This window comes from Crinia signifera, chromosome 8 (genome assembly GCF_055691185.1).
Source record: "Crinia signifera chromosome 8, ASM5569118v1, whole genome shotgun sequence".
NCBI lineage: Eukaryota > Metazoa > Chordata > Amphibia > Anura > Myobatrachidae > Crinia > Crinia signifera.
The window spans coordinates 24,172,061-24,189,509 of record NC_139224.1 but is presented as its reverse complement, the minus strand read 5'-3'; the positions used below and the strand labels follow the sequence as shown (position 1 = coordinate 24,189,509).

At 45.6% G+C, this 17,449-nt stretch overlaps 1 protein-coding gene across 4 annotated transcripts in view; it reads right to left on the bottom strand.

Moving 5' to 3' along the window:
* FRMD4B (FERM domain containing 4B) overlaps nucleotides 1-17,449 on the bottom strand; it is a 207,184-nt gene that overhangs the window by 146,575 nt on the left and 43,160 nt on the right. The window contains exon 1 of one of the 4 annotated variants that reach the window (XM_083156010.1): nucleotides 9,652-10,415. The exons of 2 other annotated variants lie outside the window; for them this stretch is intronic. In XM_083156010.1, coding sequence (XP_083012136.1) covers nucleotides 9,652-9,813 — 162 coding nt within the window. In that variant the 5' untranslated portion in view covers nucleotides 9,814-10,415. Of the gene's footprint in view, nucleotides 1-9,651; nucleotides 10,416-17,449 lie in introns of those variants that run through there. One more of the 4 variants, XM_083156009.1, reaches the window with a different exon arrangement.

The following is a 17,449-nucleotide window of genomic DNA, read 5'->3' as shown; positions in this document are numbered from 1 at the left end:
CGAACCCAGCCTGTAAAATACCTGGAGCTGTTTGATTGGTACTTTATTTCTCTCTACTTTATCAGGTTTTGGAGCCTCCAAGGCTTAGTACATCTGAGAACATCTGCCCCCAAATCCCTACATTTGAAGTGGTCAAAAATGACACAGAGATCAACCAATAAAACAGATAACAGCAATATCGTGCTCTAATACCCATTTTAAATAGCAACGGAAGATCTACTTTGTTCTCTGCAGGAAAAATAGCCCAGATAGAATTGCTCAAGTCTTCCGGTCATAGAATGTTATGTATTACACATGGTAATTGAATTGGCAGAACCTTGCAGTAACTAATACAGCGTTAAAACAATACACTGGGGCTACTCCTGTCCGCACCAAATCTTGATGACTAAGTGGCTGGGAGCCGCGTTCGGTGTTGTCATTTTTCGAACCCAGCCTGTAAAATACCTGGAGCGGTTTGATTGGTACTTTATTTCTCTCTACTTTATCAGGTTTTGGAGCCTCCAAGGCTTAGTACATCTGAGAACATCTGCCCCCAAATCCCTACATTTGAAGTGGTCAAAAATGACACAGAGATCAACCAATAAAACAGATAACAGTGTTGCTGTTATATTGTAGCCAGGGAATAGCTATGGGAGACAGCAGTATACTGAGTGGCAGAAGGACAATTGCATAAGTACGTAGACTTGTAAGCTGAAAGCCTTATACATCACACTAGATCTAGCATCAAATCCTGCAGAAAGGATGTGCGCCTAGAACACGTCAGTGTCTTCCTTCTTCCCTCTCGCTCACCGACAACTGATATTTTTAAACCCCAGCCAGATGCTAACGATTATCATGCACTAGAATCACAGCGTGTGGTGACTGAGATATACAAGGGTCTTACCTTACAATAAGACCGCACGAATCACATCAAAACTGGCAAAATGCAAACCAGAAAACACAAGAGTAATAAACACATTCCTATAAATACTACTGAGTGGAAGTCGGAGCGGAGCGGGCTCAGTCTCCTTCCGCTACCATGCAATCTCAAGGAAATGACAATTGTGGTTTAGAAACAAAAGCCTTCGACATTTTAGTCGTCAACAGACTTCTGGCTTGTCAGAAACGTCTGTACCCCTTTGTTCAATCTGGTATGGTAGCCTACAGGTGAAACTGGTATAGTAGCCTACAGGTGAAACTGGTATGGTAGCCTTCAGGTGAAACTGGTATGGTAGCCTACAGATGAAACTGGTATGGTAGCCTACAGGTGAAACTGGTGTGGTAGCCTACAGGTGAAACTGGTATGGTAGCCTACAAGTGAAACTGGTATGGTAGCCTACATGTGAAACTGGTATGGTAGCCTACAGGCGAAACTGGTATGGTAGCCTACAGGTAAAACTGGTATGGTAGCCTACAGGTGAAACTGGTATGGTAGCCTACATGTGAAACTCGTATGGTAGCCTACAGGCGAAACTGGTATGGTAGCCTACAGGTGAAACTGGTATGGTAGCCTACAGGTGAAACTGGTATGGTAGCCTACAGGTGAAACTGGTATGGTAGCCTACATGTGAAACTGGTATGGTAGCCTACATGTGAAACTGGTGTGGTAGCCTACATGTGAAACTGGTATGGTAGCCTACATGTGAAACTGGTATGGTAGCCTACAGGCGAAACTGGTATGGTAGCCTACAGGCGAAACTGGTATGGTAGCCTTCCTACAGGTGAAAGTCAATGAGGTAATCCTCTATACCTCTGGTAGCAGAACAAAAAATGAAAAGAATGGCAGTCGCTATAGTGTGGCGCCAATTGGCAGTTATGGATAATGATGTGGTGCAGGATAAAATCATACGTCCCTATAAGTTGCAGTCCAGAACAACAGTAGAGTTCCATGGGGATACAATAGTCTTAAAGGTCTGTCTTCATACCGTTAATGCATAAGGGTTAGGGTTCGATTCCCACCATGGCCCTAACTGTGCAGACTTTGTATATTCTCTCCGTACTTGCGTGGGTTTCCTCCGGGTACTCCGGTTTCCTCCCACAATCTAATAGGCTAATTGGCTCCCAACAAAATGACCCTAGAATGAAGGATTGTTTGTGTACATGTGGTAGGGAATATAGATTGTAAGCTCCTCTGGGGCAGGGACTGATGTGAATGTTCAAATATTCTCTGTAAAGCGCTGCGGAATATGTGTGCGCTATATAAGAAACTGCTAATAAAAAATAAATAAATAAATAAATAATGAAAGACACCGTTAAAGACTCTCTTCATACACACCAGCGCAGTAGACGGAATGGTTTATCATTACAAGGATCACTGCTGCATTGCCACTGGGACTCTGGTGGTGTTTATTCCATCTCCTTGCTCTGATTGAGAACTAATGGCGTCCCGGTTGTCCACTCAAGCTGGTAATTTGTCCCCCTTTTGTATGCTTTGGATAGAGTTTTGTACATTTTTGTTTCTATATGATTAAAACTGTGCTTCACTATATTGGTACCCTGTTTGTGTCTTCCCCTATGCATTAACGGGAGGATAAGATGAACCTTCAGAGCCGGCCCTAGCCTAAATGACGCCCTAGGCAAGATTTTGGCTGGTGCCCCCTAGTACCGCTGGGAAGGGGCATGGCCACACAATTTTACCCCCAATTCAAATTATGCCACACAGTAGTGCCACTTTATTCACATTATATCATGCGATGGTGTCCCTTATTCACGTTACATCACACAGTAGTACCACTTTAGCTTATGTACATTACTTCTTACATTATTCACATTATACCCTTAGAAAAAAATACTGAGAAAATATTGTATTTTAACCACCTCCATGGCCACACTGCAACCCAGCACAAAGCAGTGTGTGCTGGGCAGAGGAGAAGAGCTGCAGTTGCTGTCACTTAAGGGGAGGGGGCCCGGGGCCCCCACTGGGCCCTCCCATCAGACTTTGGCCTGGTTAATTTGTACCCCCTACCCCTTTCTCTCGGCACCCCTGATAATACCACACAGTAATGCCCCTTACACATGACACACATTATTAATGTCCTTATAACCATAATGCCCCTTACACATTATGCCAACCTTTATTAATGCCCTTCATACACATAATGACACACATAATGCCCCTTACATATATGTTGCACATTATTAATGCCCTTATACACATGACACACATAATGCCTGTTACACATATGTCGCACATTATTAATGCATTTATACATGACACACATAATGCCCCTTACACATATGCCGAACACTATGGCACAACCAACCCACCCGCAGACAGCACTCGCACAGCCGCTAACACTGTGACCTCTGCCTCTGCTTGGATACAGATGTTTCCTCGTACATCTTGTCTCAATAGGCCATGCAGCTCCTGGCCAGTTCTGCTAACGTTGGGTGCCTTTTTTGCTGAAAATTCGTCTTATTTGCATTGTTATGACCAGCACACACAAGAAGCTTCTGATGATTAAAATGATATGCAGTATGCCTATATTCTGTGTGCGACTGTGGCTGTACCTGCATACGGAATGCTATGTTACAGTGATTTCCATGAATACACTGTTTCATATGCAGATACAGCCTCACTCACACACATAATATAGGCATGCTGCATATCATTTTAATCAGCAGAAGCTGCTGATGCCCCTAGGCATTCCAAATGCCCTAGGCAATTGCCTAGTTTGCCTATGCCTAAGGCCGGCCCTGTGAACCTTTAAGAACATTGTGTCCCAGTGGAACTCTATTGTTGATCTGGACTGCGACTTATATGGACGTATGATTTTATCCTGCACCACGTCATTATCTATAACTGCCAATTGGCGCCACACTATAGCGACTGTCATTCTTTTCATTTTTAGTTCTCACACTGCCTTGGGAAAAGTACTAGGCTGCATAAGACATAGAGGAAGCGCCAACTATTGTTAATTCAGTGTTAGTAGCTGAACATTGCAATTACGCTTTACCAAAGGTTCTGTATATTGAATTAATGTTAAATATTTCAAAATGTGCAAGACAAGCACATACCAATTTTATATGGAAATGTCAAATCTGCTTTAAATATTAATGGATGAACTTATATAGATGCCTGAGTACATTTTCTAAGACACATAGTTAGTGTAAAAACAGTAAATTTAGCCCAATATCGTGCTCTAATACCCATTTTAAATAGCAACGGAAGATCTACTTTGTTCTCTGCAGGAAAAATAGCCCAGATAGAATTGCTCAAGTCTTCCGGTCATAGAATGTTATGTATTACACATGGTAATTGAATTGGCAGAACCTTGCAGTAACTAATACAGTGTTAAAACAATACACTGGGGCTACTCCTGTCCGCAGCAAATCTTGATGACTAAGTGGCTGGGAGCCCCGCTCGGTGTTGTTTGAATAGAACTCTCTGTTAACTGTTGGCATAGTTATGAGAGAAGGAAAAGAGCAGCGATATTTCAGTTGGATTAGACAGTTTGTGATTGTTTTAAATAAAAAATGTAAGAAAATATTAAAGTAATAACACTGCGCTTATTATTTCACCGGCTGATTCGAATAAAGCAAATAATAAATATATATATAATACCACATGAAAAGCCTGTGTTTTTTCCCTCTGTACCTTACTCTGGCCCTTATTCTGGTTGGTGCGGTCAGAGCCGCACACGGGGCTCCGACCGCACAAACCAAGGGCCGCCCACCCGACGGATCGCCACTGCCGTCCGTACACGGACGGCTGGCGATCCGCATCAAAATGGTGGAGGCGTACGCCTCCACCATGGTGGGAGCTGCCCCCTGCCTTCGATGGTCGTCGACCATCGAAGGCAGGGCCGCACGCCGCGGCAGCCCCGCAAGCTGAGACCACACGGACAATCGTCCGTGTGGTAGCTTGTATGGGGGCTGAAAGCTGACATCCGGCGACGTCAGCTTTCCGCCCCCATGTCATGGTAATGAGGGCGTCATGCCCTCATTACCATGCATACGCCCCGCGTTTGCATGGGAACGCCCATGAAACGCGGGGCGTACACATAGGGAAATGAGGGGATGAAGCCCCTCACGCCCCTATACGCCCCCTTTGCGGCGGACGAAATCCGTCTGCGGCGAAGGGGGCTGCACATGCGCAGAATGACCTCTGCGCATGTGCAGTGGCAAAACATCGGCGGTACGGCCGCACGCGGGCCGTACCGTGCCGATTAGAATAAGGGCCTCTGTAGGAGCCCTGACAGGCTAATTAAAAACCCTCCCATGACGAGGTCACTGCTGCTGCTGTCCTCCATGGGCCTGAGAAGCATATGATGAGCTCCACCAAGCAGAGCTCAGCACAATCACCTCAGCCTCTGACCTCTTGTGCAAAGTCTCCTGGGACTTAGTCAACTCCCAGTAATGCACTGCATACTTGTGCAGTCAGTGTGCCTTGGCACCCAATGCTCAGCACCATTAATCATTGTCACATTGGCAGATAGATGAAGCTGCAGCACTACCGGGGCCCCGAGATAGAGGGGGCCAAGGGGTACTGCCTCCCATGTGCGCCCCCCCCCCCCCCCCTTAATCCGGCCCTGCTACCATAATCTCTACTGGCAGGGAGGTTGAATCCTAAGGGGGGTACCAGATGATAATTATACAGGAGGTGTGATAAAACAATCAATTAAAACTAGTATGCACACCCCACAACTACCACAGAACTGCTAAAGGTTATCTAGACCGTGTCTTGGTGCAGAACTCCATATATTTTTGAAACTCTAACTGTAGCATACCAAAATATATAATATGCACAAGCTTCCTAATCAATCCGCTTTCCACATACACAGACCTCTTTTCTGTTGTACTGTTCATGCTCAGTGTTCTTCATAGTGTTTTGGGAGACTGAAACAAAACCTTCTACACCTGAGATGCATATGCCCAGAATGTCGCTTATATCCAGGAGAATGATATGGAGTCTAAAAAGAACTATATGACAAAGGACCATATTCAATGCGGGCGGCAAGGGGGTTAAATGGCGGGGATCACCAAAAACAAGCGATCCTCGCCGTTTAATCCCTCGCGACAGCTGCTCACCATATTCTACATTTCGGGGGAATCCTCGCTGTCACAGGACGGGGAGGATTCCCCTAAACAGCGGCTAATGCAGGGAGCCTGCTGCATTTAGCCGCGAGCCGCGCTGTTTTAGTGGCTGCACATGCCGTTTCCCCTTTGCTACAAAAACCTAGCGAGGTAGAAAAGGCATGTCCAGGAGGTCAGTTGAATAGTGAACATTGGGTGCCCCTACCATGCTCTTTGGAAAGGTGGGCAAGTCCCAACTTGGCCGTTAACTTAGTGGGCAGTCTGAGGGGACCAGTTGACGCCATTAAGCATGAATGTAATATGATTGTTGTACAGCGAGGGCGTGGCCACAATGATGTGATTGGCACACCCACTGCACCACCCACTTTAGGTTGCGGTACAGGGGTAAAGATATTCTTTACTGACCAATATGTATTTTTAATGATCATTGATAAACAAGAGATAATACTTCTTCCATCCGGGGATCTCTACTGTCATTGTTCCACACACATCGTTGTGTTCCAATTTCAGGCCCTGTCCAGCACAGCAGCTGCTGCTATTGCTGATTTTGAATCTGTTTTCTTTTCATTTTCCATCTAAAGCAGCCACTGTGTCTTATCATCTGGCTGCACTGATCCATCTTGGTACAGTCAGCGAGCTGTTCTTTATCTGCCCTCAGGGTATCTAGCCTGGTTCCAGCTATGGATGCGGTTCATATGTCTGGCTTGGCATGCTGACCGCTTCTTTACACTCCAGATGACACAATTAGTTAGTGTTCTTCCCTCCTGCAAGTGCGTGTCTCCCATCTGTGATATCATCCTTCAATGCTCCAACATTGCCTTGCACGTTATTTCCCAGTGTTGTCCTTTTTTTTTACATACTTTGGGGTCTATTCAATATCCATTCATTACTACAAAACTAGGTAAAGATCAATATTTTCACCTTCTTTCGTCAATATTAACCATTTGAGTGCCGACATCTGTGAGAGATGTTCAAAATATCGGCAAAAAATCCCAGCGTCGCTCACATTTGATATATAAATTCAAATAAAAAATGTGTTAAAAGAAAAAAATAGATTCTGGGCGAGATTTAATGTGATGCAATTTTATTGCATTTTCCGAAATCGCACCATATCGCACAATTTAAAATTGCATTTGTGCTGCGAATTCACATATTTAATGAGGTGCTATTTGCGGGAAAAAAGTGCGATATGGTGCGATTATTAGTCATGACAATGTACGAATTTGAGTACATGCGCGATTTTTCCCAATGGGTAATGGACCCTATTTTGACAAATTCCCTTGGCACTCAAAGGGTTAAGTATTGGAGCCGTTCATTGTAAAGGTAACACAGGAGATATAATAGCTATCTCTTGCTTATATTGCACCCCCGATCTGACCTGGCACCCCTACACTATTGTATGGGGAAAATTATCCAACCCCAAAATTACAAAATTTTTGGAGCTTGACAGCGAGAACATTCACCCTCTTCAGAAACTGTTTGTTCCCAGACTGACGCTCCTTCCTGTGACGCCCTAGGCAAGATTTTGGCTGGTGCCCCTTAGCACGCCACTAGTTCCGCCTTTGACCCTGCTCCCCTTTCCCAGCACCATCAACCCTCATCATAGCAGTCATCATTTTGGTGCTCCTACCCGCAATATTTTAAATAGAAACAGTGCACACATTCGGTGCGCAGCCCAAAAAGAGGTGTGTTCTTGTTGGGAAGGGGCATGGCCACACAATAGTACCCCTAATTCAAATTATGCCACACAGTAGTGCAACTTTATTCACATTATATCATGCGATGCTGTCCCTTATTCACGTTACATCACACAGTACCACTTTACCTTATATACATTACTCCTCACATTATTCACATTATACCATTAGAAAAAATCCTGAGAAAATATTGTATTTTAAGCACCTCCATGGCCACACTGCAACCCAGCACAAAGCAGTGTGTGCTGGGCAGAGGAGAAGGGCTGCAGCTGCTGCTGTCACTTAAGGGGAGGGGTCCCCACTGGGCCCTTCCATCAGACTTTGGCCTGGGTAGTTTGTACCCCCTACCCCTTTCTCTCGGCACCCCTGATAATACAACACAGTAATGCCCCTTACACATGACACACATTATTAATGTCCTTATAAACATAATGCCCCTTATACATTATGCCAACCTTTATTAATGCCCTTCATACACATAATGACACACATAGTGCCCTTTACACATATGTTGCACATTATTAATGCCCTTATACACATGACACACATAATGCCTGTTACACATATGTCGCACATTATTAATGCATTTATACATGACACACATAATGCCCCTTACACATATGCCGAACACTATTGCACAACCAACCCACTTGTCACCGACCCCCACCTCCCCGCTCCTAACCCTGCCCATCTCCTTGTAGCGGAGATGGGCAGGGTTCCCGTCCCTCACCGATGGGAAACTGGGACGTGCGTCCCAGTCAGATGTAGCGGCCGCTACATCTGTGTGTGTGTGTATATATATATATATATATATATATATATATATGTTAGATATGGTACAGGTTAAGTATCCCTTATCCAAAATGCTTGGGACCAGAAGCATTTTGGATAACGGATTATTGCGTATTTCAGAACATTTTTATATTTCAATGATGTATCTTGAGGTATCTTGCATTTATGTTGTATAACAACATCAACCACATGAAATACACACAAATATAGTTTATTTGTGCATAAAACAAGGTTTCAAAGCATGAAACAAAGTTTGTGTACTATCTCAGATACTGAATTTAAATGCCAAGCAATCATTGCACATATTTAGTGTCAGTTACATATCATGTCCCCAGTAGTGCCAGTTACATATCATGTCCTCAGTAGTGCCAGTTACATATCATGTCCTCAGTAGTGCCAGTTACATATCATGTCCTCAGTAGTGTCAGTTACATATCATGTCCCAGTAGTGCCAGTTACATATCATGTCCTCAGTAGTACCAGTTATATATCATGCCCTCAGTAGTGCCAGTTACATATTATGTCCCCAGTAGTGCCAGTTACATATCATGTCCTCAGTAGTGCCAGTTACATATCATGTCCCCAGAAATGCCAGTTACATATCATGTCCTCAGTAATGCCAGTTGCAATGTCCCTAGTAGTGCCAGTTACAATGTCCCCAGAAATGCTTTTAGCAAAAAAAAAAAAATCACTTTCTGGAATGTATGGTTTTCGGAATAATTTGGATAACGGATATTTGGATAAAGGATACTCAACCTGTAATAGTATATTATTACTCAGAAATGGAAGTTGACTGAAGGCAGCCAATCACATATTATCTATGACAATCAGCTGTTAACTACTGAATACAAAAATTAAATGACACGTAACTGGTTATAGCAAAGCAAAGCAAATCTATTGTTATGTAACAGGCAGATGTATTCAGCCTGGTGAAGTGATAAAGTTGCTGGTATTAACGCAGCAGCCAATCAGCTCCTATCTGTCAAGTTACAGGCTGGGTTTGAAATATGACAGTTAGCATCTGATTGGCTGCTGTTTTATCACCTTCCACTTTATCACTTCACCAGACTTAATACATCTGCCCCATTGTTACCAATTTTTGCCTACTGGAACAATGCACACAGACAAACTCTGAAGACCTGATTACCTGATACACCTCCCTCAGCCCGCACCACGACCTCAGCATCTGTTGGCATGCCCTGGCTCTGTGCGTGTACCACCTCCTCAGCGTGGACACGGACAGGCTCCACACCAAACGACTTCCATTGCACAGCATATCCTCTACTCCGCATGTGAAGACCGAAGCCATGGCTCCGGGGAGACCTGCTCCCCTCTAGTGCACAGCTTGCTACCTTAGCAGGCGAAACGGCAGCTTTACACTGTGCACAGTGGAAAAAAGTTAGAGCGGAGCACAGAATCCAGGGTCAATTAAACAAACTCGTCTTTCAGTCGGCTTCCTGGGCAGGATCCAACAACTGCTGCTGCTGGATGTCAGGCCAACGGCTGCAAAGGCTCAGCCCTTATAACCCACAGCATCCAGGTCTGTCCCTCACAACGTATATACAAGGGATTGACTTAAAACAGGAGCTTAAAAATCAAAAGAAAACAGCACGATTTAAAAAATTAGGAACGGGAAATCGTCAATGATATTGACAGTTTCTGAACGACTGTTATATTTGGCTCCACAGACAGGCGACTGGCATCTGGCTCCTTGGTTGGGCTTCGTGTTCTCCCGACTGTCGTGCGCTGGAACAGGATCGAGCCATATGGATGGAAACTGGGAGAATCTGCGGCAACTGTTGGTAAACAGGGCCGCAGAGAGACGTCGACCTAGAAGTGTATTATCTGGGCTAGAGACGAAGGCAAAGATTACCGCTTGATTAAGGGAAAAGCAATCTGGTCTAAGGAGAAAAGTCTCGTAATGGCATTAATGAAGAGATCACGCGCAGAGACGGAGATGAATCACACAAGCTGTAAACACTTGCTTAATGGCCCTCTGGGGAGAAAACTTGAAAGGAGCCTGTGTCGTTATGGTGAGGCTTCGTGCGGGCCCCCCCGAGGACTGTCGCAGTTCACCGTGTTTGTATCTGTGTTAAGAGTTGAGAGACAGCTAGCGGGAAGCTGGAAAAACTGATGAACTCTCTAAGTGATATTTTAAGGTGTCTCCAAGGATGACTGTTTCCTAAATTTCTTGGAAGAAGTAAAGAAACTTATCGTTGTCTGCAAAGACTGGAGCTAGAAGGGGAAAGCAAAAACTGGGACATTACATGCAGAGGCGGAACTACCATTGGTGCAGCAGGTGCCATGCACCAGGGCCCCTCAATACTAAAAGGCCCAGCACTGCCCCTGTCAACCTCGTTCTGTCACTGGCTGTTTTTCCATGTCACACTCTGCCTCCCCCTGTCACACTCTGCCTCTCCCTGTCACACACTGCCTCCCCCTCCCTCTTTCTGTCACATTCTGTCGCCCCCTGTCCCACTCTGCCTCTTCCTGCCTCTTCCAGTCACACCCTGCCTCCCCCTGTCACACTCTGCCTCCCCCTACCTCTTCCTGTTACACCCCGCCTCCCCCTTTCACACTCTGCCTCCACCTGCCTCTTCCTGTCACACTCTGGCTCCCCCTGTCACACTCTGCCTCTTTCTGTCACATTCTGTCTCCCCTGTCCCACTCTGCCTCTTCCTGCCTCTTCCTGTCACACCCTGCCTCCCCCTGCCTCTTCCTGTTACACCCTGCCTCCCCCTGTCACACTCTGCCTCCACCTGCCTCTTCCTGTCACACCCTGCCTCCCCCTGTCACACTCTGCCTCCCCCTGCCTCTTCCTGTTACACCCTGCCTCCCCCTGTCACACTCTGCCTCTCCCTGCCTCTCTATGTCACATTCTGGCTCCCCCTGTCACACTCTGCCTCTTCCTGTCACACCCTGCCTCCCCCTGTCACACTCTGCCTCCCCCTGCCTCTTTCTGTCACATTCTGGCTCCCCCTGTCCAACTCTGCCTCTCCCTGCCTCTTCCTGTCACACTCTGCCTCTTCCTGTCACACCCTGCCTCCCCCTGTCACACTCTGTCTCAGCCTGCCTCTTCCTGTCACATTTTGGCTCCCCCTGTCCCACTCTGCCTCTCCCTGCCTATTCCTGTCACACTTTGCCTCCCCCTGTCACACTCTGCCTCTCCCTGTCACCCATTGTTATTTTGCATATTGTGAACTTGGATTGGGGTGGAGGAGGGAGACAAAATTATATTTTTCCTGGTCTCACCATCCACAAGTTCCACTAGTCAACAGTGTCTAAGTCAACAGGCAGAAGATAAAAAGGTCAAAATTCATTGTTGACATGGTCAAAAGGTCAACACAAACAGAAGGAAAAGATTGACATGGGAAAAGGTTGACATGAGTTTTTTATGAATTAAAAAAACAACTGACTTTTACTTTACCATCCCAGTGGGCATAAAGGGGGGAAAAAGCATAGTGTGCGCAGTGAGGGGGCGCGGTACACTAATATGGTGTTCATGTTGACCTAAGTCGACATTGACACCACATAATCATGAAAAACTCATGCCGAAGTTTTACCATGTTGACGTTTTGCTTGTGTTGACCGTTTGTCCATATCAACCTTTTTTATTGTGTCCACCTGCTGCCTGTCGACCAACAGTGGTCGAGGTATTGACGATCCACACCCTTATAATGCCCAATGGAATATGTAGGCGCTAAATAAATAAACTATAAATAAAATAATCAATCATGCCTTATAGGAACCTTAGCAAGAATGTCCCCATACAAGTGATATTATCACCCCATTTGGGCAGGAGAAATGACAAAAGCGGGGTACTAGGTACCATAAGAGAATGTCACTGTCACATGACTGGCTTTGTAAGGTGACAGAGGTCACTGCCAGAGAGCCGAGATGGTGGGATGAGTGCAGATTACCTGGGCACAGGATTGGGCAAAGCAGCGACCACGCCCCCCAGGTTCTTGTGCCATCATTTTACGGCACTGCGCACCATGGAATCATACTAAAAGAAAGGGCCTATCTGCACACAACGGCCCCAGAAAGTGCTGCAGCCACGCCCCCTTCCTACCAGGACCCGACCATTCTCTTGGAGCCCTAAAAATTGGGGGCGTGGCCTAGTGGGAAGGGGGCATGGCCTATGCTTGCAATGCTCCCGCGAGGTCACGCCCCCCGGTTTCGCCACTGTGGCGGCGTGAATAGACATTGTGTGCATGCGCACAGCGTCTATTCACAGGTGACAGGGTGGGACTCCCAACTGCTCTCCCCCCGTCACAGGAAACTGCCGGCCCCGGGCGGTGTGCGGGAACATACCAAAAAAATGGGACGTTCCCGCGGAAAGTGGCACAGTCAGGAGGTATGCAGTGGGAGTGATTCAACACAACTCTGTGAGCAGTAGTGGTTTGCTCCTTAGAAAGCGATTGAAAGCTGCCTGGTCGAACGCCTACACCCTCCCCCTCCCCCCCTCCTCCGTCGCCGAATCCTCTCGCATGCAGCCGCTAGCAGGAGAAATCATTTGTAGGGTATAGTGCTAAATATGAGACATTATATAAATATAAGAACTTATATATACTGAATATTGTGATACAGGAATATCCAGCTCCTACACAACTATCATCATAAGATTATAACTCATGAGAACTGCTCTTTTCATCTATAATGTAAATCATTTCCAGAACTCAATTGAATTGTAATTAATATGTCACATGGTAATTAGTCCGTGTAATTTACAATTTTCTGTTTCCAAGTTTAACCATTAATGTAAGTAGAGAGAAGGAGGCGCTGGGTTCAAATACACAAGAATTTGTTATTGGTATCCGGATCAACAGTCAATACTTCGACACAGCGGTGGCTCCAGAGGGGGCTAAAGCACAGTTTAAAATTCAAATAGGGGAGGCCTAGCAACTGCCACCAACTGTCATTCCAAACTGACTCACTGGCAGTGTGACTTCCCTATTTGAGTTTTGAACTGAGAAATAGTCAATAGGTACAAACGGTCGAGGTGATCAAATGGTCAACATCTAAAAGTTTGACAGTGCTTAAGGTCGACAGATCGAATGTTCGACATGACAATTGTTGACATATATATGTTCGATACAAGGTTGTTTATTTTTATACAGGGGTCAACATAAAAACATATATATGACCTAATTTAGGTCAACCTAATTATCTATCGAGGTGATTCAGACCTGCTTGCTGTGGTTTGAATTCGCCCCCCCCCCCCCCGGGCGATGTTGGGTGTTTGCGCATGCTTGATTATCGCATGTGTAAACCCTCGCAACGAGCGCCTTCTGCTAATATTTTAGCCACCTGGGTGCTCGCTGCCTGAGACAGGGGGCTTTCCAACGGGCCCACCCAGCATTTCAGGGCCGTGCCCACTAAAACGGTGGGCATGCTCATAGAAACGCTGGGTGGGCCCATCAGAACGCAGTCGTGTTCAATTGCATAACCGGAAACACAAACAGACCGACTGTTAGGAGGCGACCAGGCTGTCCCCGGTTAGCGGCTATGTCCCTGAGCTCCATTGCGGATGGTCGCGCAGGAGTCTCAGGGACGGGGTCCGGCTGCAGCCATCTTGTTTCGGCCGGGCAAGCTAGGTAATGCCCCAAACTTCCGCCTTTTGTGCGGCAGCGGGGACTGTGGCTGTCGACTTCCACCCGTAAGAAGGCGAGCAATTTGAATAAACCCAGCTCGCCTTTCTCAGAGGCGTCGGTTATAGCATTCTGCATGCCAGTTCTGCTCCAGCTTGTCAGCCTGTTCTCAGCATCTTGCCTGCCTATCTGCTACACTGGGTCAGCGTGTTCCCTGCCTGCTCCAGGAGATTCTTGGTTGCTTCTTTCCATTTAGCTATTTCAGATAAGTCCAAGATCTCTTGCATACTTGGATTATACTGTTTATTACATCTTTTGGCATTGTTGCATTGCCAAGTGAGGGCCAGGTACTGTTAGTATTACCCTCGGTTCAGTGATCTCTCCCTTTAAGGGTATTGCTTTATTTGGTTACAGCTTGTGCAGTGTTACACCCATTATCTCTAGGGACTAGTATCCTTGGTTAGAACTTGTGCATTGTTGCATTTGTGGGGCTGTACTCTCAATAAGGGGTTGTTTGTGTGGTCAGTCCTTTCCAGACCCTCTCCTTGCAGTGCCTGGCCTCCTGCAGTGCCTAGCCTCCTGCAGCAGCCTTGTCCCTTGTAAGACCTGGCGGCACCGGAGTGGGGGCGGACCTAATTTGCCCTCACCAATGTGGCTGTTAAAGGTGAAGCCTTAGTTTGCAGGAGGCTAAAGGGACTGCTGGGCATCCGCAACTGGGTTCTCACACACTCAACCCTAACACAAACCAATTTATATATAAGATTTGCTGGCAATGTTATTACAAAACCCAAGTGGCCCGAAAGGTACCCGAGACTTCAGCAGGGGCACATTAACCCATCATTCACAAAGTGGTTACAACTAGATCTAAACACGGATTATGGAGACCAGAAATGTATTTCACATTTTATGGTTTGTGTCCAAAGACAGATTTCCAGTGTTACTGTCTCAGTTACCGATCCTCTATTACACCTGCTTGGCTGACATTGTCCTATTTCCAAACACTAACTTTGCTGACACATCAGTTGAACATCAGTTTGCTGCCAAGTCCTGAAAGAGGATGTCACAGCCCTATTACAAGGGGAAACCGCAATATAATAGACATTGTCTAGGAAATGTATAATTTCGGGGAAAAAAAAAATATCTTAGATCAGCACTAAAATATTAATTTGGGCAAAGGTTTTCTCACATTTTAGGGTAGTCAGTGTTTTAAAGCATAATTAGGAACAGATAGTAATGTAATATTGTCTATTTTATGATGCGATTAAAATCAAATCAAAATAAAATTAAGAATATATGAAATATCAACCACCATAATCAATAATATGCGCCAACCAGTTTGCCCTCTCCCGGAAAAGAATAATAAAAAAGTATACAATAAGCAGGCATTATGGGGGGTATTTAATCTTGCCGCTATTTCCTACGGGGGAAATAGTGGCAGGCGCCTACTCAATGCTTTCTTGCACGACAACATTGAACGTTGAAGCGGCAGATCAACAGAATGGGCCTGATAGGACACGCCCCCTTATCGCCGACCGCCAGTTGGGACATTGAATACTGCCTGGCGATATGCAGTTGAGCAAAATGAAAACGGGCCTGATTCAGACTCGCTAGGCTGCGTATATACGATGGTTGCTCACCATCAAATGATTTTTCCACTGTTCGTAAAAAAAAGTCGTTCCTACAATACGCTTCTCGACAATTTTGGGGCAGGCAATGACGTCATATGATGTCACCTGCCCGTCCCAAGCAGACATGAACATAGGTTTGCCCATGCGCCTATTCATGCATGCTCAAACCCCAAACATTGGCCGAGGTAGCGAACTTGGCCCGCACTTTTTACACATCCCCCTTTGGGGGGTATTCAATGTTGCCGATCCGAGGCAAAATGGTGAAATCGCATCCGTTTCTGCAAAAGAATAGATTGAATTTGCATTCCATCTATTCAGTGTTTTTCATTTCTTTCCCGATTTTTGGAAACAATCAAAAAAATCAGAAAAGAAAATTTGGCTTTTCAAGGAGCTGGATCTGCAGCCCTGAATCCTGGCCATTTCCTTGGCAAAAATGGCAGGGATTCAATATTCAAATCCTCTTATTTCCAAAAAATCGGGAATAACGGGAAACATTAAATACCCCCCCCCCCCCCCCCCCTAATCTTTTAAAACTGTAATGGTGCGTATACACGAGACAAATGTTTTAATGATATGCAAGATAAAGACATATCATAACGACATATTCTCGTGCATGTCGTCTAGGGTGTATGCACCATAACGCTGACTATGCTCCCTCCTGCGCTTCGTGAGCCTCATCCTCCGTCGGCCCTACATGCAGGGCCGGTGGAGGACACCGTTAGCGAGAGCCATGCTGCAGAATGCAGAGCAAACAACTGTGAGGGAACGGTTATGGGAACAATGTTGGCCACGCTCGTCTCCAAGCTTCACATGAAAACTTGTCTCCTTAATAGTCGGTCACAGAGAAGAACAATGATGCAACACAGTTACACAATGGTGTATTAATAGAACAACCAGCTCATTCTCACCTGAGGGATAAAAACTCTTCTAGGCCTACCCCAATATATTTATTGCTGATAACATGCTGTGTAAATAAATGAGAGACGTTTAGGACAGGTCTTACTACTTTCATGTCCTTCTCTATAATTATTGCCTCTGTGTAACGAATCCCTGCTTGAGCACAGGTGCTGGCATTTCAAAACATACGAATGTGTAATTGTTCTTGAGCATCAGATGTTTGCCTTGCTCTGATGAAGCCTATAAGTACGAATACATTGTCTCTTCATAGCAATCGAAAGTAATGATATAAAAGTAGTATAATCCATACTTAAAACTAACTGAACCATACTATAAACATAATTATTACATATTGTGTGCACTATATAAATAACTGGTAATAAATAAATAAAATAATATTAATGAAATACCATATAGTGAGATATAAAAAGTGTATCTCCAACCATCTGTGCAGATAATAGGTAGTACTAGCATACCTCCCACCTGTCTCGCTTACCGTGTGAACGTCCCGGTGGGGGGGGGGGGGCAGTTGGGAGTCCCCCCAGCCTGACAAGAATAGACGCTGTGCGCATGCGGACAATGTCTATTCAGCGCCGCAGAGCGGCGGAAAACGGGGGCACGGCCGGAGGACGCATCATCCCGTGAGGCCGCGCCCCCTTTTCAAAGTACACACCCCTTTCGGGAGGCCCGCTCACCCCCTTCAAAAAGTTGGGAGGTATGTACTAGCCATAAAGTACTACACATAATATACTCTACTACGGAGAACTAATGAGGACACAACGAGTACATTTGCATTTTTTATGGCTACATGAAGTTACTTTAGCTGGGA